Source organism: Leucoraja erinacea, chromosome 18 (genome assembly GCF_028641065.1).
Source record: "Leucoraja erinacea ecotype New England chromosome 18, Leri_hhj_1, whole genome shotgun sequence".
NCBI classification, from domain to species: Eukaryota; Metazoa; Chordata; class Chondrichthyes; order Rajiformes; family Rajidae; genus Leucoraja; species Leucoraja erinaceus.
The window spans coordinates 41,240,719-41,268,539 of NC_073394.1; the positions used below are offsets into that span (position 1 = coordinate 41,240,719).

Genomic DNA, 27,821 nt, shown 5'->3' on the forward strand with positions numbered 1-27,821 from the left:
TGTAAATAAATACCTGGGAGTCCACATCACAGAGGATCTGACATGGACAACATTCATTGCCAAACTGGTGAGAATGGCAAGGCAGAGCCTTTACCACCTCAGGCAGCTGAGGAAATTCAGATACTCTCTGAGGATCCTTCATTCCTTCTACTCTGGTGCTGTAGAAAGCATCCTGCCAGATACATCTCCATCTGGTTTGGCAACAGCTCTGCCCAGGACAGGAAGGCTCTGCAGAGAGTAGTGCGTTCTGCCAAACACACCACGGGAACTACATCCACCCCCCCCCTTCAGGACCTATACACCAGGAGGTGCAGATCCAGAGCCAGCAGGATCATGAAGGACCCCTACCACCCCAGCAACGGACTGTTCCAGCAGCTGCGGTCAGGCAAACGCCTCCGCTGTCACACTGCGAAAACAGAGAGGATGAGATGCAGTTCCTTCCCACAGGCCATTAGGACTGTAAACTCTGATCTCATGCTGTTGCATCTACTTTTTTAAATGTAAATACTGGTTATGTTCTGTTCTTTCGTGTTGTTTTGCACAATCCCGTAAGCATTGCCACCCTCATTTCACTGGACATCTTGTATGAGTATGTGACAAATAAAGTTGACTTGATGTTTCAGTAAAAGCATTACCTTCCCATTTTCCTGCACTTTGATTTTCCAGATTCATTGCTTGCCTTTCGCCCTCATCGGGACTAATGTAGCTGGGACATGTTGGCCGGTGTGGGCAAGGTGGGCCGAAGGGCCTGTTTCCAAGCTGTATCATTGTATGACTGTTTGATTATGAATGGCCAATTTCTATAACCTATGAACTTATGAACATGGAGAAAACCCGCACAGTCACAGAGAGAACGTGCAAACTCCATACAGACAGCACCCGTGGTTTTGTGCTAATGTTTCTAAACTTGGTTTAAAAGTTCATCTAATTGTGTGTGTCGTGGGAAGAATAGGAATCTTGTATTCGATATAATTAATCACCATAATCAATTACCTCGTGCAGTTTGTGAGCCCGTCTTGGCGATAAGTGGTGTACGGTTTGGGTCTTCAACGTCCGTTGTATTTACCTGTCCTGAACAACATAAACAAGACAATTAGCCGGGAAACAAGCTGACCAGGTGCCAGTTTAAAAAGTATAAAAATACACAGATCAATTCCAGCTTTCTGGACAATATATCTTTCTCTGGAATGCCAGAGGTTGAGGGGAGATCTGATGGAAGTAAATAAAATGATGAGAGACATAGATAGGGTAGACAGTCAGAATTTTCACTTTTTTTGTTGATTGCTATAAGATGGAAAAGCGTTTACCTTTAAATTTCTTCTTCCAGGTATAAAATGCTATGCACACAACACAGAGAAATATGCTGATGCCACAGATGCCTCCGATAATCAGTCCAGTTTTTCCACGTTCTGTTAAAACAGGCATAGATCTATGAAAACGTGAATAATAAATATACTAGGCCATTTACAACATTCATCAGAGACACTAGAATCTGCAGATGTTGGAATCTTGAACAAAACACAAAGTGCTGGAGGACTCAGTGGGTCAGGCAGCATCTGTGGAGGGAACATCACCTCTCCATTCCTTCCACAGATGCTGCCTGACCCGTTCAGTTCCTTCAGCACTTTGATTTATGTACAATATTCCACAGAATGTATCACTAACTTATTCTACTTATCAGATTGGTTTAATCCCTCATGGAATTGGTGTAGTTCTGGTCACCCCATAACATAAAGAATGTGGAGGCTTTGGAAAGCGTGCAGAAGAGGTTTATCAGAGCGCTTGCTTGGATTAGGGGGATCAGCTACACTGAGAGGTTGGACAGATTTGGATTGTTTTCTTTGGAATGACGGAAGTGGAGGGGAGAACTGATGGAAGTATATACAATTGTGAGAGAAATAGATAAGGTGCAGTCAGAATATTTACCCAGGGTGTATTAGTGAGAATCTGGACAGCATAGTTTTAAGGTGAGAGAGTAAAGTTTAAACAAGATGTACAGGGCATGTTTTTAAACAGAGAGTGGATGCCGAGAATGCACTGCTATGTGTGGTGGAGGCAGATACGAACGATAGTGGCGTTTGGGAGGTTTATAAATAGACACATGGATATGCAGGGAATGGAGGGACATGTACCACACACAGGCAGAGAAGATGAGTTTATCTTGGCATCATGTTCAACACTGTGGGCCAAAGGGCCTGCTCCTGTGCTGTACTGTTCTAGGTTCTGTACTTAACTGGTACATATTGTGTTTATTTCCCGGGTGTGAAACAGCTGCAGCATTTAAGATTCCAAGGATTATACATATCATCACCATGATGCAGATTATAATTAAAGAGTAATTTGATTTCTGGTCTTTGAATAAAAGAAGCAATAGATTGACTTAAATGGCCAGGAATGTGTTAATAATCCTTGATTTGATGAATTGTATTGAATTGAATTGAGAGATTGAATTGATTGATCAGACCCTAAAGCCCACCAAGACCATGCTGACCATCGATCACCTGTTCACACTAGTTCTATGTTATCCCACTTTCTCATCTTCTCCCTACAAACTAGGGGCAATTTACAGAGGGCCAATTAACCTACAATCCTGCACGTCCTTGTGATGCTGGAGCACCCGGAGGAAACCCACGTGGTCACAGGGAGCACGGGCAAACTCCACACAGACGGCACCCGTGGTCAGGATCGAACCTCGGTCTCTGGAGCCATGAGGCAGCAACTCTACTTGATGCAATTCTGTGCTGCCCCAGACTCTGGGAATGATCAGTGGTCCTTTATGTACAAGTTTCTAGACATATGGCAATCTGCAAAGTTGTATATATCTAGATTAATTTTCTAGAACCTGACTTGTTAGACATAACCAGACAAACATTGAACCGGTGGTGATTCAACTGTGGAACACTGCTCATTGCCCTGAATCCATTTTGCCGCTGAGCCACACACTGACTCCATCAGTGAAACAGTTATCTCCAGAGCTGAGGGTCCTGATGCACTTCACATCTGACCCCTCACTTTATTCATGGATGATGTACATCAGCGCTCATTACAAAAGGCTGACACCTCTAATTATTTAATTATTAAATGTGTATTGAATCATGAGAGGAATAGATGGGGTGGATGCACAGAGACTTTTACCCCCCAGCCAAGGGGAATCAAGAACCAGGGGACATAGGTGAGTGGGGAAAGATAGGAAGCTGAGGGGAAACGGTCACATTCAGAGGGCGGTGGGTAAATGGAACAAGCTGCCAGAGGAGGGAGTTGGGGCTGGTACTATAACAGCATTTAAAATATTTTTGTACAGTACATGGATAGGAAAAGTTTAGAGGGATAAGGGCCAAATGCTTAGATAAGTTCAAATTCATATGATAGGAGCAGAATTAGGCAATTCAGACTAATTCATCAAGTCTACTCCACCTTTCAATTATGGCTGATCTATCTTTCCCACCCAATCCCAATCTCCTAGCTTCTCCCCATAACCCCGACACCCGTACTAATCAAGAATCCGAAAATCTGCCTTAAAAATGCCCAATGACTTGACCTCCACAGTCGTCTGTGGCAATGAATTCCACAGATTCACCGCCCTCTGACTAAAGAAATTCCTCCTCATCTGTCTAAAGGTGCGTCCTTGATTCTGAGGCTGTAGCCTCTGGTCCTAGACTCTCGCACTGTGTTCAACTCACCTGGCACGATGAGAGAAGGTTCTATTGTGAGACCATTCAGTAATGTTTGATGTGTCACAACGCATCTGTATTGATCACCATTATCCTTCAATGTCGGGTGAATCTTCAGTTCACTCTCAGCATTGAAAGTGCGATCACCATTGGCAGTGATTTGAGTTGTATAGTTAGTCATGGAAACATTTCTTCTTCCTGTTATCTTCACCCAGGTGATCTTTATCGGTCGAGGGTAAAATCCACTGGCTTTGCATGTCAGAGAAACTTCTGAACCTTTCTCAGTTGTGATGGACTGTGTCAATATAACGTTTGGTCGAGCTGCATTAAAAAATGTACATTTAAATATTAAAGGAAGAGACTGCAGGTGCTGGAGATAGAAAACAAAAGCAGACAATACTGGAAGCACTAAGCAGGTCCAAAACATTGCCAGGGAATGGAACAGGGTCATTTCTTCAGGCTGGGGTCTCTTCATCAGAGTTAGGAATGTTAGAACCATTAGCATCTGAAGACATTAATATGATAAAGTAGGCACATGGTGTGCTTGCATTCATTGGTTGGGGCTTTGAGTATAAGAGTCAGGAAGTCATGATTCAGCTTCATGGGACTTTGTTTCACCTGCATTTAGACTGTTGTGGGCAGTTCTGTTTCACGTCAGTTTAGTTTATTGTCACATGTAAAGAGGTACATAAAATACTTTGGTTGCATGCTAACCAGTCAGTGGAAAGACAATACATGATTACATCAAACCATTCACAGTGTACAGATGCATGATAAGGGAATTACCCCTACTGCAAAATAAAGCCAGTAAAGTCAGATTAAAGATAGTCCAAAGGTCACGAATGAAGTAGATAGTAGTTCAGGACTACTCTCCACTTGTGGTAGGGTGGTTCTGCTGCCTGATAATAGCTGGGAAGAAACTGTCCATGAATCTGGAGGTGTGCGTTTTCACACTTCTGTTCACCCCATTACAGGAAGGGTCTGGAGGGTTTGGAGAGAGTGCAGAGGAGATTTCCCAGAATGGATGGATTCGAGGGCATTAGCTACAGGGAGAGCTTGGACAGACTTGGATTGTTTTCTCTGGAATGCCAGAGGTTGTAGAAAGACCTGATTGAAGTATATCAAATTATGAGAGGCGCAGGTAGGGAAGACAGTCAGAACCATTTTCCCAGGATGAAAATATCAAATACTAGAAGCCGCTGCTTTAAGGTTAGAGGAGCAAAGTTTAAAGGAGATGTGTGGGGCAAGTTTTTTTACACAGAGGGTGGTGGATGCCTGGAATGCACTATAACAGGGGTGGTGGTGGAGGCAGATACGATAGTGACATTTAGGAGACTTTTTGATAGGCACATCCAAAACATCCCCTACAACTTCCACCAACTTCTACAGATACACTGTGGGAAGCATTTTATCGCCTTGTTTGGGAACAGCTGCAACCAAGACCGCATGATATTGCAGCGAATTGTGGACACAACTCAGACCATCGCACAAACCAACCTCCCTTCCATTGACTCCATTTATACCTCATGCTGCCTCGGCAAGGCCAGCAACATAATCAAGGATGAGTCGCATCCTGGCCACTCCCTCTTCTCCCCTCTCCCATCAGACAAAGGATATAGAAGTGTGAAAATGCACACCTCCAGATTCAGGGACAGTTTCTTCCCAGCTGTTATCAGGCAACGGAACCATCCTATCACCAACTAGATAACAATAGACAATAGACAAAAGACAATAGGTGCAGGAGTAGGCCATTTGACCCTTCAAGCTAGCACCGCCATTCAATGTGATCATGGCTGATCATCCCCAATCAGTACCCCGTTCCTGCCTTCTCCACATATCCCTTGACTCCGCTATTTTTAAGAGCCCTATCTAGCTCTCTCTTGAAAGCATCCAGAGAACCTGCCTCCACCGCCCTCTGAGGTAGAGAATTCCAGAGACTCACCACTCTCTGTGAGAAAAAGTGATTCCTCGTCTCCATTCTAAATGGCTTACTCCTTATTTTTAAACTGTGGCCCCTGGTTTTGGACTCCCCCAACATCGGGAACATGTTTCCTGCCTCTAGTGTGTCCAAGCCCTTAACAATCTTATATGTTTCAATGAGATATCCTCTCATCATTCTAAACTCCAGAGTGTACAAGCCCAGCTGCTCCATTCTCTCAGCATATGACAGTCCCGCCATCCCGGGAATTAACCTTGTAAACCTACGCTGCACTCCTTCAATAGCAACAATGTCCTTCCTCAAAGTGCTGAAATACCATCTACCTCTTTGGTGAGCCATGGACTATCTTTGATTGGACTTCACTGGCCTTATCTTGCACTGAACGTTATTCTCTGATCATGTATCTGTTGTTGTTGTTTGTTGTTCATCCTGCATAGTCGAAGAAGACGATGACTTCAGTGTTTTTGTTAGTGGGTCCCCAGGTGACTGGTGAGCCCGATCCGGGCCTGGAAGGCTCGTTCACATATGGGACACAGCTGGGTGGGCGTCGCAGTAGAAGCCAAAGTGGCCCGAGCCCCACGCGCGGCGCGTTTCCTCTGTGTCTCTGTGGCGCGCCCCTTCCCAGCTGCATGCGCTCCTGTGGTGATCCTGCTTCGCCCAGTTGTACACTATAGATGGCTCAATTGTAATTGTCTTTCCACTGACTGGTTAGCACACAACAAAAGCAACAAAATGCACACCTTGATACGACGATAAACTAAATCTACTGCACTGATAAACACATGGAAATGCAGGGAATGGAGGGATATGGGCTACACATAAGTACAGGTAGATAAGAGATGGTCTTGGCATTATGTTCAGAGTACAAAAAGTAGTAAACACTGCCCAGTCCATCATCGGCTCTGACCTTTCTTCCATCGAGGGGATTTATCGCAGTCGCTGCCTCAAAAAGGCTGGCAGTATCATCAAAGACCCACACCATCCTGGCCACACACTCATCTCCCTGCTACCTTCAGGTAGAAGGTACAGGAGCCTGAAGACTGCAACAACCAGGTTCAGGAATAGCTACTTCCCCACAGCCATCAGGCTATTAAACCTGGCTCGGACAAAACTCTGATTATTAATAACCACTTTCTGCTATTTGCACTTTATCAGTTTATTTACTCATGTGTGTATATATTTATATCATGGTATATGGACACATTTATCTGTTTTGTAGTAAATGCCTACTATTTTCTGTGTGCTTAAGCAAAGCAAGAATTTCAATGTCCTATACAGGGACACATGACAATAAACTCACTTGAACACTCACTTGAACTTGAACACTTGAGTAGACATTGTGGGCTGAATAGCTTGTTGCTGCGCTGTTCAGTTAAGTTGCAGAGAGGGGAGCATTCTTTTTTTAATTTGTTTTAAAATATTTTTATTAGAAGTAGTGTACAATAATATAAGACATGAATAACATGTTACATTTCATGTACAACTTCTTATTTTAAATTTAATAGTAAAAAAGAAGAGTAAGAAAAGCAAGAAATAGAGAGGAAGAGAATATTATATAAAGTAGTAATATTGTTAATTCGTGAAAAAATAGGGGGAAAAAAGAGCTCATAAGGCCTTATAGCCCGAAAGAAAACAAGAAGGTGATGTGAAATAAGAAAGAAAAGGAATAGAGAAGAAAAAAAGAGAAGAAAAAAGAGAAATTGAAAGGGATATACCTACTTCGTATCTTTCGTATCTTTACGACTCTCGTCAGCAGCGGCCTCTGCAGCCCGTCCGCGTTTTTATTATTTGCTGTCTATGTTTTTATGTAGTTTTTGTTATTTTTTGTTGGGGTGTGTGTGTGGGGGGGTGGGGGTGGGGTAGGAGGGAGGGGGAAACTTTTAAATCTCTCCCTGCACGGGAGACCCGACCTTTTCTTGTCGGGTCTCCGTTATCGTTGGGGCTGCAACGAGGTGCGGCCTCCAACAGGAAGAGACCGGGGACTCTGGTGCCGACGACTCACCGTCACCGTCGCGGGGCTGGCCGAGTCCGGAGTGGGTGGAGCGGTGGAGGAGCGCTGCTGCTGCTACTGCTGCGGCCCGACTTCCGGAGATTCGGAGGCTTCAACTGCAGGTCTGGTGAACGGCAGCATCGGGAGCCCGCGGGTCCCTGGAGGGAGACCGCTTTTCAGGGCTCTCGCAACGGCGACTTCTCCCGCCCGAGTTGCGGGGTCGAAGAGCTCCTGGAGCGGGGCCTGACATCACCGCCCCGCGAGGCTTGGAATGGCCGCGGGACTCTGCGAGCGCACGCCGGGGGCTCCAACACCAAGACCCAGTGTGCGACCTCGCACCACCCGGCGTGTCTTTAATGGCCGCGGGACAATTGCCATCACCAGCCGGGGGCTTTGACTTTGACTCTGACATCGGGGGGGGGGGAGAGTGCAGTGGGGAGATAAGTTTTTTTTTGGCCTTCCATCACAGCGATGTGATGGATGTTTATGTAAAATGTAAATTATGTTGTGTCTTGTGTCTATTTGTTTGTAATGTATGGCTGCAGAAACGGCATTTCGTTTGGACCTCAAGGGGTCCAAATGACCATAATATGGTTGAGTTCTTTAGGATGGAGAGTGACATTGTTAATTCAGAAACAATGGTTTTGAACTTAAAGAAAGGTAACTTTGAGGGTATGAGACGTGAATTGGCCAAGATTGCCTGGCAATTAATTCTAAAAGGGTTGACGGTGGATAAGCAATGGAAGGCATTAAAAGACTGCATGGATGAAGTACAAAAATTGTTCATCCCAGTATAGCAGAAGAATAAATCAGGGAAGGTAGTGCATCCATGGATAACAAGGGAAATCAGGGATAGTATCAAAGCAAAGGATGATGCGTACAAACTAGCCAGAAAAAGCAGCATACCGGAGGACTGGGAGAAATTCAGAGACCAGCAGAGGAGGACGACGGGCTTAATTAGGAAAGGAAAAATGGATTATGAAAGAAAACTGGCAGGGAACATAAAAACTGACTGCAAAAGTTTTTATAGATATGTGAAAAGAAAGAGATTAGTTAAAACAAATGTAGGTCCCTTGCAGTCAGAAACAGGTGAGTTGATCATGGGGAACCAGGATATGGCGGACCAATTGAATAACTACTTTGGTTCCGTCTTCACTAAGGAAGACATAAATGATCTGCCGGAAATAGCAGGGGCCCGCGGGTCAAAGGAGGTGGAGGAATTGAGTGAAATCCAGGTTAGTCGGGAAGTGGTGTTGGGTAAATTGAATGGATTAAAGGCCGATAAATCCCCAGCGCCAGATAGGCTGCATCCCAGAGTACTTAAGGAAGTAGCTCCAGAAATAGTGGATGCATTAGTAATAATCTTTCAAAACTCTTTAGATTCTGGAGTAGTTCCAGAGGATTGGCGGGTAGCAAACGTAACCCCACTTTTTAAGAAGGGAGGGAGAGAGAAAACGGGGAATTACAGACCAGTTAGCCTAACATCGGTAGTGGGGAAACTGTTAGAGTCAGTTATTAAAGATGGGATAGCAGCACATTTGGAAAGTGGTGAAATCATTGGACAAAGTCAGCATGGATTTACGAAAGGTAAATCATGTCTGACGAATCTTATAGAATTTTTCGAGGATGTAACTAGTAGCGTGGATAGGGGAGAACCAGTGGATGTGGTGTATGTGGACTTCCAGAAGGCTTTCGACAAGGTCCCACATAAGAGATTAGTATACAAACTTAAAGCACATGGCATTGGGGGTTCAGTATTGATGTGGATAGAGAACTGGCTGGCAAACAGGAAGCAAAGAGTAGGAGTAAAAGGGTCCTTTTCACAATGGCAGGCAGTGACTAGTGGGGTACCGCAAGGCTCAGTAACCATATAATAACCATATAACCATATAACAATTACAGCACGGAAACAGGCCATCTCGACCCTTCTAGTCCGTGCCGAACACATAATCTCCCCTAGTCCCATATACCTGCGCTCAGACCATAACCCTCCATTCCCTTCCCATCCATATAACTATCCAATTTATTTTTAAATGATAAAAACGAACCTGCCTCCACCACCTTCACTGGAAGCTCATTCCACACAGCTACCACTCTCTGAGTAAAGAAGTTCCCCCTCATGTTAGCGCTAAACTTCAGTCCCTTAATTCTCATGTCATGTCCCCTTGTTTGAATCTTCCCTACTCTCAGTGGGAAAAGCTTTTCCACGTCAACTCTGTCTGTCCCTCTCATCATTTTAAAAACCTCTATCAAGTCCCCCCTTAACCTTCTGCGCTCCAAAGAATAAAGCCCTAACTTGTTCAACCTTTCTCTGTAACTTAGTTGCTGAAACCCAGGCAACATTCTAGTAAATCTCCTCTGTACTCTCTCTATTTTGTTGACATCCTTCCTATAATTAGGCGACCTAAATTGTACACCATACTCCTGAATTGGCCTCACCAATGCCTTGTACAATTTTAACATTACATCCCAACTTCTATACTCAGTACTGGGACCCCAGCTATTTACAATATATATTAATGATCTGGATGAGGGAATTGAAGGCAATATCTCCAAGTTTGCGGATGACACTAAGCTGGGGGGCAGTGTTAGGTGTGACGAGGATGCTAGGAGACTGCAAGGTGACTTGGATAGGCTGGGTGAGTGGGCAAATGTTTGGCAGATGCAGTATAATGTGGATAAATGTGAGGTTATCTATCTTGGTGGCAAAAACGGGAAAGCAGATTATTATCTAAACGGTGGCCGATTGGGAAAGGGGGAGATGCAGCGAGACCTGGGTGTCATGGTACACCAGTCATTGAAGGTAGGCATGCAGGTGCAGCAGGCAGTAAAGAAAGCGAATGGTATGTTGGCTTTCATAGCAAGAGGATTTGAGTATAGGAGCAGGGAGGTTCTACTGCAGTTGTACAGGGTCTTGGTGAGACCACACCTGGGGTATTGCGTGCAGTTTTGGTCTCCAAATCTGAGGAAGGACATTATTGCCATAGAGGGAGTGCAGAGAAGGTTCACCAGACTGATTCCTGGGATGTCAGGACTGTCTCTTATGAAGAAAGACTGGATAGACTTGGTTTATACTCTCTAGAATTTAGGAGACTGAGAGGGGATCTTATAGAAACTTACAAAATTCTTAAGGGATTGGACAGGCTAGATGCAGGAAGATTGTTCCCGATGTTGCGGAAGTCCAGGACAAGGGGTCACAGCTTAAGGATAAGGGGGAAATCCTTTAAAACCGAGATGAGGAGAACTTTTTTTCACACAGAGAGTGGTGAATCTCTGGAACTCTCTGCCACAGAGGGTAGTTGAGGCCAGTTCATTGGCTATATTTAAGAGGGAGTTGGATGTGGCCCTTGTGGCCAAGGGGATCAGAGGGTATGGAGAGAAGGCAGGTACGGGATACTGAGTTGGATGATCAGCCATGATCATATTAAATGGCGGTGCAGGCTCGAAGGGCCGAATGGCCTACTCCTGCACCTAATTTCTATGTTTCTATGTTTCTATATTTGTGTGTAATGTATGGCTGCAGAAACGGCATTTCGTTTGGACCTTAAGGGGTCCAAATGACAATTAAATATTTCTGTTGCTATTCTAAAGGGGAATTTTAAAAGGAGAGCAATCCTCTTTCTGCATTATTATCCAGTCTACTTGTTGAGCAGACTTGTCCAACCCATGAATTGCATTTTTGATCTCATATCTTCAAAGTGTAACATTTCCGACATGTTTGAAATCCACATTTTGAGCGTTGGTGTGGGTGCATTTTTCCAGAATTTAAGTATAAGTTTGTTGCCGTTATTAAGCCATAATTAAGGAGACATTTTTGAAACAAAGTCAGCTTACAGTCTTCCATTGATCCAAAGATAATCAGTTCTGTATTGGGGTTCAATTTTATTTTAAATAATTTTGTAAAAATTCACAAGATGTCATTCCAAAATGTATGAAGTTTTATGCAAGAGACAAAAGAGTGTACTATAATAGCATTTTGAGATAAGCATTTATCACATATGGGAGAAACATTTGGAAAAATGTTTTATTCAGTTTGGTTTTTGAGTAATATAATCTGTGTAAAATTTTAAATTGAATTGTTATCTTACATTAATCGAGCATTTATGTACATATAGCAAGTATTTTTCCCATCTGTCATTCGGAATTTTTATAGATAATTCTTGTTCCCAGTCCATTCTAATTGCCTCTGACGATGGTATTTCTATATTTAAAATGATGTTATACAAATATGATATTAAATTACTTGATTCTGCTTTTCTGTTCATTCCTTCATCTAATAGATCTGAGGTTAAGGTTTGATATTCTTGTGTGTGTTTCTTCAAGTAATCTCGGATTTGTAGGTATTTGAAATATTGATTGCTTTTCAGGTTGTATTTTAGTTGTAGTTGTTGAAATGATAAAAGTTTTCCCATTTCATACATGTCTCCAAGCGTTTTAATTCCTATTCTTTCCCTATGGGTAAACGTTTTATCAATAATAGATGGTTTAAGTGACGGGTTATTAACTATTGGAGAAAGAAGCGATAGATTTCTTAATTTGAGAGTTAATTTTATTTGTTTCCAAATTCGTATTGTACTATGAATAATTGGATTCTTCTTGTATATTGTATTATTCCGTTTTAATCGGGGAGAGATGGATCGCTCCTATATTAAAAGGAGAGCAATCCTCTTTCTGCATTATTATCCAGTCTACTTGTTGAGCAGACTTGTCCAACCAATGAATTGCATTTTTGATGTTCACTGCCCAATAATAATACACAAAATTGGGGCGGTGTCAGTCCGCGCCGCGTCCCGGCGCGCGGCGCGCCGCGGCGCGGCGCGCGGCCTTCGCGCGCGGGGGCGCCGCGGGCGCTCGGCGCGGCGCGCGCGCGCGCGGCGCGCGCGGCGCGGGCGGCCGCGCGCGGCGCGCGCTAGCGCGGGCGGCGGCGCGCGGCGCGCGCGGCCCGGGCGCGCGCGCGCGCGCCGGCTCCGGGGGGCGCGCGCGCGCTGCGCGGCGGCGCGGCGCCGCGCGCGCGCGGCGCGCGCGCGCGCGCGCGGCGCGCGCGCGGCGCGCGCGCGCGCGCGGGCCAAATTCCGCGCGCGGGCGCGCGCGCGCGCGCCCGCGCGCGGCGCCCGCGCGCGCGCGCGCGCGCGCGCGCGGCCGCCGCGCGCGCGCGCGCGCGCGCGCGGCGCGCGGCGCGCGCGGCGCCGCGCGCGCGCGCGGCGGCGCGCGCCGCGCCGCGCGCCGCGCGGCCCGCGCGCGCGCGGCGCGCGGCCGCGCGCGCGCGCGCGCGCGCGGCGCGCGCGCGCGCGCCCCGCCGCGCGCGCCGCCGGCGCGCGCCCGCGGCGCGCGCGGGGCGCGCGCGCGCGCGCGCGCGCGGGCGCGCCGCTCGGCGCGCGCGGCCGGCGCGCGCGGGCGGGCGCGCGGCGCGCGCGGCGCGCCGCGCGCGCGGCGCCGGCCGCGCCGCGCGCGCGCGCGCGCGCGCGCGGCGCGCCGCGCGCGCGCGCGGGGGCGCCGCGTCGCGCGCCGCGGGCGCGCGCGCCGCGCGCGCGGCCGCGGCGCGCCGCGGCGCCCGCGCGCGCGCGGCCGCGCGCCGGGCGAATGCGCCCCGCCGCGCGCGCCGCGCGCGCGCGGCGCGCGCGGGGGCGCGGCGCGCGCGCGCGCGCGCCGGCCGCGGCGCGCGCGCGCGGCCCGCGCGCGGCCGCGGGCGCGGGGCGGCGTGAGCCATTGACCGGCGGGCGCGGGCGCCGGGCGGGCGGGCGCGCGCGCCGGGCGCGCCCGGCGCGTTCCTATTGGGCGGCCCATATGAAGCGCGGGGAGCGCCCGCCGGCGGCCGCAGCCGCGGCGGGCGGCGCGCGGCGGTGGGGGCGGGGGCGCAGTTATTAAGATGGGCGCAGGCATTTGGAAAGTGGCGCGGGGGACGGCGGCGTCAGCATGGATTTACGTATGAGGGAATTTTGCAATAAAAAGTAAGTTTGCATGACACTAAAGATTTAAATTTAGCTAGTAATTTGGATGCTAGGAAATACTTAAATCTTTCTGACTTGCATATTCTAAAGGTGATTTTAAAAGGTTTCGGCAGATTGAGGTTTTATCGTCATAATTTCGCTTGTGAGGTTATTCTATATCCTAAAAAGGAACCAAATTCCTCTATTAAATTTAATATTATTGGTATGCTGCCGATTGCGATTTTGTAATGTATAATAATACGTCATCATGGTACATATCATGAAGGTTTTATGTTTGAGTGTTTGGTATTATAAGAAAGCGATATTCGTATGTATTCTTATATTTTCTGCTAGGGGCTCTATCACAAGAGCAAATAGCAGGGGCTATAATGCGCATCCCTGCCTATTGCCCTGGATAGTAGAAATTTGGAGGATTGTGAAGTAACAGTTTTTGTTTTAAAAAATACGAAATAAACGAAAAATTATTGCACAGAGAATTAAAACACAATGATCCAGCTTCATTAGGGATGGGATAGTCAAATGAACCAGTTCTATTCACTTTTGTGTTTTTCTAGGCAGTTATATCACTAGAGGACAGAAACACCTACTAAATATTTTTCTCTTAACATACCTAAAGAAAGCTTTTACTCTCCTTTATATTCTTGGCCAGCTTCCCTTCGCACTTCATCTTTTAACCCCGTATTGTCCTTTTTGTTACCTTTCTGTTTGTCCTTTGAAGGTTTCCCAAGCTCTGGTTTCCCGCTACTCTTTGCTATGTTATACACCTTTTCCTTTAGTTTTATTCCACAGAGAGTGGTGAATCTGCCTGGAACTCTACTCCCCTTAGAATAGTTGAGGCCAGTTTTGGCTAATTTAAATGGGATCCTAGATCTTTCCCCTTTGGCTGAAATGATCCTGGATCAGGGGATTATGCCCAGAAAAGGCAGGTATTGGATACTGAGTTGGATGATAGGATCCTTCTCCAGTCTACCTTAGCCAGCTCCTCTCTCATGCCTTCATAGTCCCCTTTGTTCAACTGCGACATTGACACTTCTGATTCAATCTTCTCCCTCTCAAATTGCAAATTAAAACATCATATTGTGGTCACTATCTCCTAGCAATTCCTTAACCTTGAGTTCCCTTATCTGTTTCATTAGATAACACTAAATCTAGAATTTCCTTCTCTCTGGTTGATTCCAGTGCAAGCTGCTCTAAGAATCCATATCGGAGGCACTCCACAAACTCCCTTTTTTGGGTCCAGAACCAACCTGATTTTCCCAGTCTACCTGCATATTGAAATCTCCCATAACCACAGTGGCATTACCTTTGTCACATGCCAATTTCATCTCCTGCTGCAACTTGCACCCTATATCCAGGCTACTGTTTGGGGGCCTGTAGATAACTCCCTTTAATGTCTTCTTACCTTTACAATTCCTCAATTCTATCCACAGCAACTCTACATCGTCAGTCCCTATGTCACCCCTCGCAAGGGACTGAATTTCATCCCTCACCAGCAGAGCTACCACACCTCTTCTGCCCACCTGCCTGTCCTTTCTATAGGACGTATAACCGTGAATATTCGGTTCCCAGGCCCGATCCTCCTGCAGCCATGTCTCTGTAATCCCCACAATGTCATATCTACCAATCTCTAACTGAGCCTCAAGCTCATCCACTTTACTTCTTATACTTCATATATAATACTATTAATCAATTACTCTCCTCACCTTTCACATCGATTCCTATTTCAGTTGGCCATACTCTCCTATCCCTTTGCGAGCTTGCTTTCTGCCCCCCCCACCCCCCCAATCCCCCACTATTTAGTTTAAAGCCACCCGTGTAGCAGTGACAAGCTTGTCTGCCAGAATTCTGGTTCCCCACCTGTTAAGGTGCAACCCGTCCCTTGTGTACAATTCACCCTTACCCCAAAGCAGATTCCAGTGGTCTAAGAATCTAAATCCCTGTTCATCCTTGTTTCAAACTTCTAAACCATTTCCTTGGAATTATATTCCTGAATGTTATCATTAATCTTACCTAACACGTGCATTGTTGAAAAGCGACTGTCACTTTCAGGGACGATAAACACAGTGCATGTGTACATTCCTTCGTCAGAGATCTGGACTTTTGGAAGATGAATTGAAGCGTTTCCCTTCAGTAATTCAGCCTCAGAAATATTGGCACCAGATCGATTTTGCTGTTTAGTTCCTCCTTCAAAGGAAAACACTTCTGTTTTCTCATTAAGGGTCCATATGACTGCCATCTTATTTAAGTCAACGTTTCCAGACCCAGTAACCACGCATTTCAGAGTCACATTGTCATTTACAAATACCATCAGTGGACTTGCAAATATCTCCAGCTCAAGGGTATCTAAAAAAAGCATAAAAAACATAAATTGTGAAAGACGTATATAATGATGACCTGATAAAAGTATATAAAATTATGAGAAGCATTGTAAACATCCACACAGGAACCCACATCATGGACCGGGAACATGGGAACACACGACATGGTCCGGGAACACGGGAACAAACACCACGGACCGGGAACACGGACTGGGAACACATTAACCCACGTCACGGACCATGAACATGGGAACACACGCCATAGACCGGGAACACGTGAACCCACGCCACGGACCAGGAACATGGGAACACGTGAGCACGGACTGGGAACATGGGAACTCATGCCATGGACCGGGAACACGTAAACCCACGCCACGGACCATGAAACTTGGGAACACGGGAGCACGGACTGGGAACATGGGAACACGGGAACATGGACTGGGAACATGGGAACCCACCATGGGCCGGGAACACGGGAACCCACACCACGGACTGGGAACATGGACCGGGAACACGGGAACATGGGACTCCATACCACGGATGACCTACCCTGATAGGAGGGCCTGTGAGCATGTGGGCTGCGGGAGGGAGTGAATGGCCTCGGTGGGGGAGTGGGCCGCTGGAGGCCCTGCAACAGCCTAGGGCTCGGTTGGACCGGGTGCCACTCCAAGAGGCGGAGCGCGTGGACCGGATGCGGCCTATAGCGGTGGAGCAGTGACGGAGGACACCATGGCTACGCTTGGCCAGGCCAACCCTGCAACACCGTCAGCACAACGGGCCTTCATAGTCGGGTCAAGAACCCTGCACTCACAACAACTGGGACTTGGAAATGGTGCCAAACTGGTGACTCTAAACTGTCTCTGTGGACCACCGCTATACTGTTCATATCACCTCGTTATCACCTCCTCCACAGCCAAATATGGACCATTGTGCTGGCTCTGATCTGTTCTGTACCTCTTCATATCTCTAGTTTCCCTCTCCCTTGACTCTCAATCTGAAGAAGGGTCTCAACCCTAAACGTCACCTGTCCATGTTCTCCAGAGATGCTGCCTGACCCACTGCCCGAGAAGGTCGACGCTATCTGTCGCTTCCCGAGGCCTCTATCTGTCAAGGGCCTGCAGAAGTTTATCGGGATGGTTAATTTCTACTACCGACTCATCCCGTCAGCAGCCACCATCATGCAGCCGTTGTTCCAATGTCTGGCCGGTAAGCCTAAGGGCCTGGTCTGGTCCAAGGAGGCGGAGAAGGCGTTCGAGGGGGCTGACACTGCATTGGTCAATGCCACTATGTTAGAACACCCTAGGGCATCAGCCCAAACGGCCCTCACCATGGACGTCTCCGACGTCGTGGTAGGTGCCGTCCTCGAACAACGAGTAGGTAGCCGCTGGGTGCCACTGGCATTTTTCAGCAGGCAGCTGCGAGCCCCCGAAGTTAAGTATAGTGCTTTCGATTGGGAACTCCTCACGCTCTACCTAGCGACCCGCCATTTCCGATAACTTCCTAGAGGGGCGCGCGTTCTCCGCATTCAAGGACCACAAGCCACTCACGTTCGCTTTGACCAAGGTGTCCGATCCCTGGTCTGCCAGGCAGCAGAGGCACCTGGCCTACATTTCCGAATTCACATCTGATATTCGGCATGTGGCGGGGAAGCTGAACGTTGTGGCTGACGCGCTGTCCCGTCCGGCAGCACCCGAAGTTTCAACGTTAAGTCTAGGTGTGGATTATGAGGAGCTGGCCGCTGCCCAACAGGTAGATGTTGGTATGGAGGTTTACCGCAATGCTGAGTCAGGCCTTAAGTTGTTCAAGGTGCCCTGCGGCGTCACCGGCGTGCGAGTCCTTTGCGATGTCTCCACGGGCAAAGCCCGTCCCATTGTCCCGGTTGCTTGGAGGCGTCGGATTTTCGACACTATCCACAGCCTAGCACACCGGTCCATTCGCGTCACCTCTGCCTTGGTCACGGCCAAGTTCGTCTGGCATGGGTTATGGAAGCATGTCGCAGCATGGGCCCGTTCTTGCATCCCATGCTAGACTTCCAAGGTACAGATTCATGTGTGCCCGCCCGTGCAGGATTTCGCTGTTCCAGACGGCAGGTTCCTGCACATCCATGTCGACCTGGTGGGTCCCTGACTATCGTGGACAGGTTTAGCAGGTGGGCGGAGGCAATACCGTTAAAGGATACCTCCGCTGAAGCTTGCGCGCGGGCCATCATCTCGCATTGGATCGCTCGTTTCGGGGGTCCCTTTCCAATATCACTACTGATCGTGGGGCCCAGTTCACGTCCTCCATGTGGTGTGGTATGGCGCAGCTGTACGGCGCGAAGCTGCACCAGACCACCGCGTATCACCCGGAGTCCAACGGTTTGGTTGAGCGTTTCACAGGCACCTCAAGTCGGCATTGAAAGTCTGGCTCACCGGCCCCGATTGGGTCGACCAGTTGTCTTGGGGTCTCCTGGGCATCAGAACTATGCCTAAGGAAGAACCCAACGCCTCCTCGACCGAGCTTGTTTACAGCTCAGTTTTGCGGGTACCTGGGGATTTTCTGCCCGTCCCCCGGGATCAGGAGGTCCCGGCTTCAGTGGTACTAGCTGACCTTCGCGAGCGCGGGTCGTCCGCGGTGCATGTGCCTACTATGTTACGGGATTGTGCTTATGTTTTCCTTCGTAGGGATGTTCACCGCTCGCCGTTACAGCGGGTGTACGAAGGTCCATACAGGGTGCTGAGGACTGGTACCTCGACGTTCACGTTGGACATGGGTGGCAGGGAGAAGTTTGTCTCCGTGAGCCGCCTTAAGCCAGCCTACGTCGATGAGGATAGCCCGGTGGCTGTGGCCACTCCGCGGCGTAGAGGGCATCCGCCGGCCGTTTTGCCGTCGTCTGCACCTGTTATCCCCAGTTATGTTTCACCGGTCCCCTCTGTTATGCCCGTTCCTCGTTCGCGTTTGTCGCGTCCCTCCGGTTCTGTTTTGCTAGACCTGAATGTTACGCTCGCCCCGCGACCTTGGACTACGCGTTCCGGTCTGACCGTCCGGTTACCCGTGCGTTTCCGTACGTAGTGGGGATGGGGGGCATGTAGCGGCGCCTACTGGCGCACGCAGGTATCGAACCCGGCGTTCATAAGCCGCGGTCACGTGACTCGGGAGGGGCTGCTTGTTTTCGCGCCGTTTTGCTTTCGCGCGTTAGTTCAGTGCTGACCACCGTTGTGGCCAGACGTGTCGTGAGAGCCTGTAAACTGAGAAGTGATTTTCTGAATAAAAAATTGTTTGTAAACTCAGTTGTCGTTCTTGAGACCGCCAAAGTACCATTATTATCATTACCATTGTTACTGCAGGATCTGAATGTAAAGTCCTGACATTTATTACAGATCATGTTACACTTGATTTGTAACTTTGCCAATCAGTAAAGAGTGGACTTTGATAAGAAATGTACAAATAGACTGTACAACCTTTAATTCATTTTGTACTTTGTCGTGCAAATACTTATTGCTTGTAGGTTAATTGGCCCCTGGTGTGCAGGAAGTGAATGACAAAGTTGGATGACATAGAGCTACTGTGAACGGGTGATCGATGGGCTGCGTGGAATCGATGGGCCAAAGGGCTGCAGCTTTCAATCAATCAATATGCAGAAGGCCATTCAGCCCATGAGCTAGCACAGAGGCAGCTAGCACAGAGGAAAGTTGTCAGTATGGGGGGATGCTGCCATAATATTCCCCCCTCACTTATAACGGACTGGGAACACGGGAACCCATACCACGGACCGGGAACATGGGAACCCATGCCACAGCCCGGGAACAGGGGAACATGGACAGATCACGGGAACATGGACTGGGATCACGGGAACACAGACTGGGATCACGGGAACATGGACTGGGAACACGGGAACATGGACTGGGATCACGGGAACATGGACTGGGAACACAGGAACATGGACTGGGATCACGGGAACATGGACTCACGGGGATCACGGGAACATGGACTGGGATCACGGGAACATGGACTGGGATCACGGGAACATGGACTGGGATCACGGGAACATGGACTGGGATCACGGGAACATGGACTGGGATCACGGGAACATGGACTGGGATCACGGGAACATGGACTGGGATCACGGGAACATGAACTGGGATCACGGGAACATGGACTGGGATCACGGGAACAAGGACTGGGAACACGGGAACATGGACTGGGAACACGGGAACATGGACTGGGATCACGGGAACATGGACTGGGATCACGGGAACATGGACTGGGATCACGGGAACATGGACTGGGACACGGGAACACGGACACGGGAACATGGACTGGGATCACGGGAACATGGACTGGGATCACGGGAACATGGACTGGGATCACGGGAACATGGACTGGGATCACGGGAACATGGACTGGGATCACGGGAACATGGACTGGGATCACGGGAACATGGACTGGGATCACGGGAACATGGACTGGGATCACGGGAACATGGACTGGGATCACGGGAACAAGGACTGGGAACACGGGAACATGGACTGGGATCACGGGAACATGGACTGGGATCACGGGAACAAGGACTGGAAGCACGGGATCATGGACTGGGATCATGGGAACCCACCACAGATCTGGAACACGGGAACCCACACCACGGACCAGAAATACGTGAACCCGCCCGAAAAGCCCACCCTGATAGGAGGGCCTGTGAGCATGTGGGCTGCGGGAGGGAGTACATGGCCTCGAGGGGGGAGTGGGCCGCTGGAGGCCCTGCAACAGCCTGGGGCTCGGTTGGACCGGGTGCCGCTCCAAGAGACGGAGCGTGTGGACCTGATGCGGACTACAGCGGTGGAGCAGTGGCGGAGAACACCATGACTACGCTTGGCCAGGCCAACCCTGCAGCACGATCAGCACAACGGGCCTTCATTGTCGTGTCAAGAACCCTGCACTCATAACAACTGGGACTTGGAAATGGTGTCAAACTGGTGACTCTAAACTGTCTCTGGACCACTGCTATACTGTTCATATCTCCTCGTTATCACCTCCTCCACAGCCAAAAATGTACCATTGTGCTGGCTCTGATCTGTTCTGTACCTCGTCATATCTCTAGTTTCCCTCTCCCTTGACTCTCAATCTGAAGAAGGATCTCAACCCTAAACGTCACCTGTCCATGTTCTGCAGAGATGCTGCCTGACCCGCTGAGTTACTCCAGCACTTTGTGTCCACCTTCGGTATAAACCAGCATCTGCAGTTCCTTCCTACACTAGTATGAACTTGTACTGTGCCTGAGATATATATCTAAGAGCTTATGTATAGTGATACTTGAACTGAACTGTATACAAAAATGAATATCACTGCGCCTCAGTACATGTTACAAATAACGTGCCATTATTATCATTACTAATGTTACTGCAGGATCTGAATGTAAAGTCCTGACATTTATCACAGATTAAGTTACACTTAATTTGTAACTTTGCCAATCAGTAAAGGGTGGACTTTGATAAGAAATGTACAAATATACTGTACAACCTTTCCATTTTGTACTTTGCCATGCAAATAATTATTGGTACCATATAACCATATAACCATAACAATTACAGCACGGAAACAGGCCATCTCGACCCTTCTAGTCCGTGACGAACACGTATTCTCCCCTAGTCCCATATACCTGCGCTCAGACCATAACCCTCCATTCCTTTCCCGTCCATATAACTATCCAATTTATTTTTAAATGATAAAAACGAACCTGCCTCTACCACCTTCACTGGAAGCTCATTCCACACAGCCACCACTCTCTGAATAAAGAAGTTCCCACTCATGTTACCCCTAAACTTCTGTCCCTTAATTCTCAAGTCATGTCCCCTTGTTTGAATCTTCCCTACTCTCAGTGGGAAAAGCTTATCCACGTCAACTCTGTCTATCCCTCTCATCATTTTAAAGACCTCTATCAAGTCCCCCCTTAACCTTCAGCGCTCCAAAGAATAAAGCCCTAACTTGTTCAACCTTTCTCTGTAACTTAGTTGCTGACACCCAGGCAACATTCTAGTAAATCTCCTCTGTACTCTCTCTATTTTGTTGACATCCTTCCTTTAATTAGGCGACCAAAATTGTACACCATACTCCAGAATTGGCCTCACCAATGCCTTGTACAATTTTAACATTACATCCCAACTTCTATATTCAATGCTCTGATTTATAAAGGCCAGCACACCAAAAGCTTTTTTAACCACCCTATCTACATGAGATTCCACTTTCAGGGAACTGTGCACAGTTATTCCCAGATCCCTCTGTTCACCTGCTTTCCTCAATTCCCTACCATTTACCATGTACGTCCTATTTTGATTTGTCCTGCCAAGATGTAGCACCTCACACTTATCAGCATTGAATTCCATCTGCCATCTTTCAGCCCACTCTTCCAACTGGCATAAATCTCTCTGTAGACTTTGAAAATCTACTTCATTATCCACAACCCCACCTATCTTAGTATCATCTGCATACTTACTAATCCAATTTACCACATCATCATCCAGATCATTGATGTACATGACAAACAACAGTGGACCCAACACAGATCCCTGTGGCACCCCACTAGTCACTGGCCTCCAACCTGACAAACAACCATCCACCATTACTCTCTGACATCTCCCATTCAGCCACTGTTGAATCCATCTTGCTACTCCATCATTAATACCCAACAATTGAAACTTCTTAACCAACCTTCCATGAGGAACCTTGTCAAAGGCCTTACTGAAGTCCATATATACAACATCCACTGCTTTACCCTCATCAATTTCCCGAGTAACCTCTTCAAAAAATTCAAGAAGATTAGTCAAACATGCTACATACCAAGGACATACGGGCTTGTAGGTAAATTGGCCCCTGGTGTGCAGGGAGTGGATGCCAAAGTGGGATAACATAGAACTACTGTGAACGGGTGATCGATGGTCATCGTGGACTCAGTGGGCCAAAGGGCTGCAGCTTTCAATCAATCAATATGTAGAAGGCCATTCAACCCATGAGTCTATGGCAGCTAGCACAGAGGAAAGCTATCAGTATGGAAGGATGCTGCCTCAGTATTCCCCCCTCCCTTATAATCTATTAATCAATCCATACATCATCTCCCTCCCTGTATTCCTGCCACCCACCTACACTGAGGGGTAATTTGTAGTTGCCAATTAACCAGGCCACACAGTCACAAGGAGAACATGTAAACTCCACACAGTCAGCACTTAAACATAGAGCATAAAACAGTACAGCATGGGAACAGACCCTTCAGCCAAAGTGTCCGTGACGAATATTATGCCAAATTAAACTAATCTCCTCTGCCAGCACGTGATCCCTCCATTCCCTGCATATCCATGTGCCCTCCAAAAGCCTCTTAAACTGTCATATCTTGAAGTCAGGATCCAAGCCAGGATCTCCAGTGCACCATTATTTCACCACTATGGAGGGCAGTGGGGGCCAAGTCATTGGATGGATTTAAGAGAGAGTTAGATAGAGCTCTAAGGGCTAGTGGAGTCAAGGGATATGGGGAGAAGGCACGCACGGGTTATTGATAGGGGACGATCAGCCATGATCACAATGAATTGCGGTGCTGGCTCGAAGGGCCGAATGGCCTCCTCCTGCATCTAGTTTCTATGTTTCTATGCAACCCTTAACCAAATATCGAACCTAGACTGCAGGGCCTGAACTACAGGGAGAGGTTGGGCAGGCTAGAACAGGACGATGAGTGGTGATCTTACAAAGGTGTATTAGATCCTGAGGGGAATAGATAGGATGAATGCACAGTGTCTTTTACCCAGAGTAGGGGAATCACTTTATCTCCCACTCCCATTCGCACACTGACCTTTCTGTCCTGGGCCGCCTCCATTGTCAGAGTGAGGCCCAGCGCATATTGGAGAAACAGTACCTCATATTTCGCTTGGGCAGCTTACACCCCAGCGGTATGAACATTGACTTCTCTAACTTCAAGTAGCCCTTGCTTTCCCTCTCTCTCCATCCAACTCCCTTCCCAGTTCTCGGACCAGTCTTACATCTCCGACTACATTTTATTCTCTGTTTGCTTTGTTGTTACCTTCTACCAGCGAACAATGATCTATTCTACATTGTCCTTGATCTACATTCCCTTTGTCCTATTTTCACACCTTACACTTCCTTATCAATGTATCTCCCTCTCCCCTGACATCAGTCTGAAGAAGGGTCTTGCCCTGAAACGTCACCCATTCCATCTCTCCAGAGATGCTGCCTGTCTCGTTGCGTTACTCCTGCATTTTGTGTCTATCTTCAATAACCAGGGAACAGAGGTTTAAGTGAGAGGGGTAAGATTTAATAGAAATTTGAGCAGCAACTTTTTCACACAGAATGGTGGGTGTATGGAACAAACTGCCAGAGGAGGTAGTCGAAGCGGGTACTACAAAACAAAATTTAAAAGACATTTGTACAGTTACATGGATGGGAAAAGGTTTAGAGGAATATGGGCCAAACGCGGGCAGGTGGGACTAGTGTGGATGGGACATCTAGGTCGGTGTGCATGAGTCAGGCCGACGGGCCTGTTTTTGTGCTGTATGGAAGTATAACTATGATAGACAATGCAGGAACAGGCCCTTTGGCCCACAATGTCTGTGCCAATCTTGATAGAGTCATAGAGTGATACAGTGTGGAAACAGGCCCTTCAGCCCAACTTGCCCACATCGGCAAACATGTCCCAGCAACACTAGTCCCACCTGCCTGCGTTTAGCCCATTTCCCTCTAAACCTGTCCTATCCATGTACATGTCTAAATGTTTCTTAAATGTCGCAATAGTACCTGCTTCAACTACCTCCCGCGGCAGCTTGTTCCATACACCCACCACCCTTTGTATGAAAAAGTTACCGCTCAGGTTCCTATTAAATCTTTCCCTCCTCACCTTAAAACTAAATCCTCTGGTTCTCGGTTCCTCTCCTCCGGGCAAGTGACTCTGTGCATTTACCTGATCCATTCCTCTCGTGATTTTGTACACCTCTATAAGATCACCCCTTCCCGCTATGTTAAATTGATTCCATTCCTTCTCTCCAGAGATGCTGTCTGACCCACTGAGTTACTCCAGCATTTTGCGTGTCTTCGGTGTTAACCAGCATCTGCAGTTCCTTCCCGCCACCTTAAATTAATGCCGATTTAAACTGGATATGTTCTATATCCATCCATTTCCTGCTTGTTCCCCTCCAATGCCTCTTAAAGAAAACGGCATTGGTTTTAGTATTGGTTTAACGCGTACCGAGATACAGCACAAAGCTCTGCTTTGCATGATATCCAGGAAGATCATACCACATAGGTGTGTACAATCATATGGTGGCGCAACGGTAGAGTTGCTGCCTTACAGCGCTTGCAGCACCGGAGACCCGGTTTCCATCGCGACTACTGTGACTGCGTGGGTTTCTGTGTGACTACATTCTCCCTGTGACTGCGTGGGTTTTCAGCGAGATTTTCGCTTCCCTCCCACACTCCAAGATGTGTAGGTTTATAGGTTCATTAGCTTGGTGTATTTGTAAAGAATTGTCCACAGTGTGTGTAGGATAGTGTTAATGTACGGGATCACTGGACGGTGCGGACTCTGTGGGCCGAAGGACATGTTTCCGCCCTGTATCTCTAAACTATACAAAACATACCAAACATGAGTGTAACAGGTAGTGCAAAAAGAGAAATAAAACTGAGTGCAGAGTATAGTGTAACAGAGAGGGAGAAGGTAAGAAAAACTGATCAGTAATACTTCACCTGATGCTGAAATAAATGAGACCACACTGCAAAGAGTCAGAATGTTCATCCTTGCTTCACCCCTTTACACCATTTTATATCCATGAACGGTTTGGTTATTGTAAGAAACACTGTTTTACTTCCTAGGCCAGATCAACCTTTGTACAATTCAATACTAAGTGAAAGTAACTGAATGATTTGCTAGATGAAGAATATAAAGAACATGTGATAAGGAAAGTAAAGCTATAAACATATAACAATTACAGCACGGAAACAGGCCATCTCGGCCCTTCTAGTCCGTGCCGAACACTTATTCTCACCTAGTCCCATCTACCTGCACTCAGACCATAACCCTCCAATCCTTTTCCGTCCATATACCTATCCAATTTATTTTTAAATGATAAAATCGAACCTGCCTCCACCACTTCCACTGGAAGCTCATTCCACACAGCCACCACTCTCTGAGTAAAGAAGTTCCCCCTCATGTTACCCCTAAACTTCTGTCCCTTAATTCTCAAATCATGTCCTCTTGTTTGAATCTTCCCTACTCTCAGTGGGAAAAGCTTATCCACGTCAACTCTGTCTATCCCTCTCATCATTTTAAAGACTTCTATCAAGTCCCCCCTTAACCTTCTGTGCTCCAAAGAATAAAGACCTAACTTGTTCAACCTTTCTCTGTAACTTAGTTGCTGAAACCCAGGCAATATTCTAGTAAATCTCCTCTCTACTCTCTCTATTTTGTTGACATCTTTCCTATAATTTGGTGACCAAAATTGTACACCATACTCCAGAATTGGCCTCACTAATGCCTTGTACAATTTTAACATTACATTCCAACTTCTATACTCAATGCTCTGATTTATAAAGGCCAGCACACCAAAAGATTTCTTTACCACCCTATCTACATGAGATTCCACCTTCAGGGAACTATGCAGTTATTCCTAGATCCCTCTGTTCAACTGCATTCCTCAATTCGCTACCATTTCCCATGTACGTTCTATTTTGTGTTGTCCTGCTAAGATGTAGCACCTCACACATTAGCATTATCAGCATTAAACTCCATCTTTCAGCCCACTCTTCCAAATAGCCTAAATCTCTCTGTAGACTTTAAAATCTACTTCATTATCCACAACACATATATATATATCCATATCTTAGTATCATCTGCATACTTACTAATCCGATTTACCATATCATCATAGAAACATAGAAAATAGGTGCAGGAGTAGGCCATTCGGCCCTTTGAGCCTGCACCGCCATTCAATATGATCATGGCTGATCATCCATCCTGTACCTGCCTTCTCTCCATACCCCCTGATCCCTTTAGCCACAAGGGCCAAATCTAACTCCCTCTTAAATATAGCCAATGAACTGGCCTCAACTACATTCTGTGGCAGAGAATTCCAAAGATACACCACTCTGTGTGAAAAATGTTTTTCTCATCTCGGTCCTAAAAGATTTCCCCTTTATCCTTAAACTGTGATCCCTTGTTCTGGACTTCCCCAACATCGGGAACAATCTTCCTGCATCTAGCCTGTCCAACCCCTTAAGAATTTTGTAAGTTTCTATAAGATCCCCCCTCAATCTTCTAAATTCTAACGAGTACATGCCGAGTCTATCCAGTCTTTCTTCATATGAAAGTCCTGACATCCTAGGAATCAGTCTGGTGAACCTTCTCTGTACTCCCTCTATGGCAAGAATGTCCTTCCTCAGATTAGGAGACCAAAACTGTACGCAATACTCCAGTTGTGGTCTCACCAAGACCCTGTACAACTGCAGTAGAACCTCCCTATCCTTCAAATCCTTTTGCTATGAATGCTAATAGTTAGATTAAACGAGAACTTACCAGTTTGAAGTTTGATCTATATTTTATGAGGAGTTACGATGAGCGATTACGTGAAGAACCCCGCCAGTCCGCATGCGCGTCAATCTTCAAAGCAGCGGTGTGAAATCACAGGTAACAGTAATTGAAGTAACATAGGAAGATTAGAAACTTAGAAACTACCGGATGACCTTTGTGATATGAGGGTTTGGAGCGGTGGGCATGTAATCGCTCATGTAACTCCTCATAAAATGAAGATCAAACTTCAAACTGGTAAGTTCTCGTTTAATCTTACTATTTTACTTCGGACTCATGTGAGTGATTCCGTGAAGACTTCAAAGCTCTGTGATTTCATGGCGTGTATACGAGTACATGTGACACACTGCCTTGGTTTGCACAGGATGAGTAATAACAATTAAAGCATTCCAACATAATAC

General features: G+C 47.4%; 1 protein-coding gene across 1 annotated transcript; it reads right to left on the reverse strand.

Moving 5' to 3' along the window:
• Positions 1-868: 868 nt before the first annotated feature.
• Positions 869-26,550, reverse strand: LOC129705964 (CD276 antigen-like). Its single transcript, XM_055649925.1, has 5 exons — positions 25,584-26,550; positions 15,559-15,891; positions 3,681-3,992; positions 1,308-1,409; positions 869-1,071 (listed from the first exon to the last, which is right to left on the reverse strand). The coding sequence occupies exons 1-5, from the start codon at positions 25,630-25,632 to the stop codon at positions 986-988; spliced, it is 882 nt and encodes a 293-aa protein (XP_055505900.1). The 5' UTR covers positions 25,633-26,550; the 3' UTR covers positions 869-985.
• Positions 26,551-27,821: the final 1,271 nt, after the last annotated feature.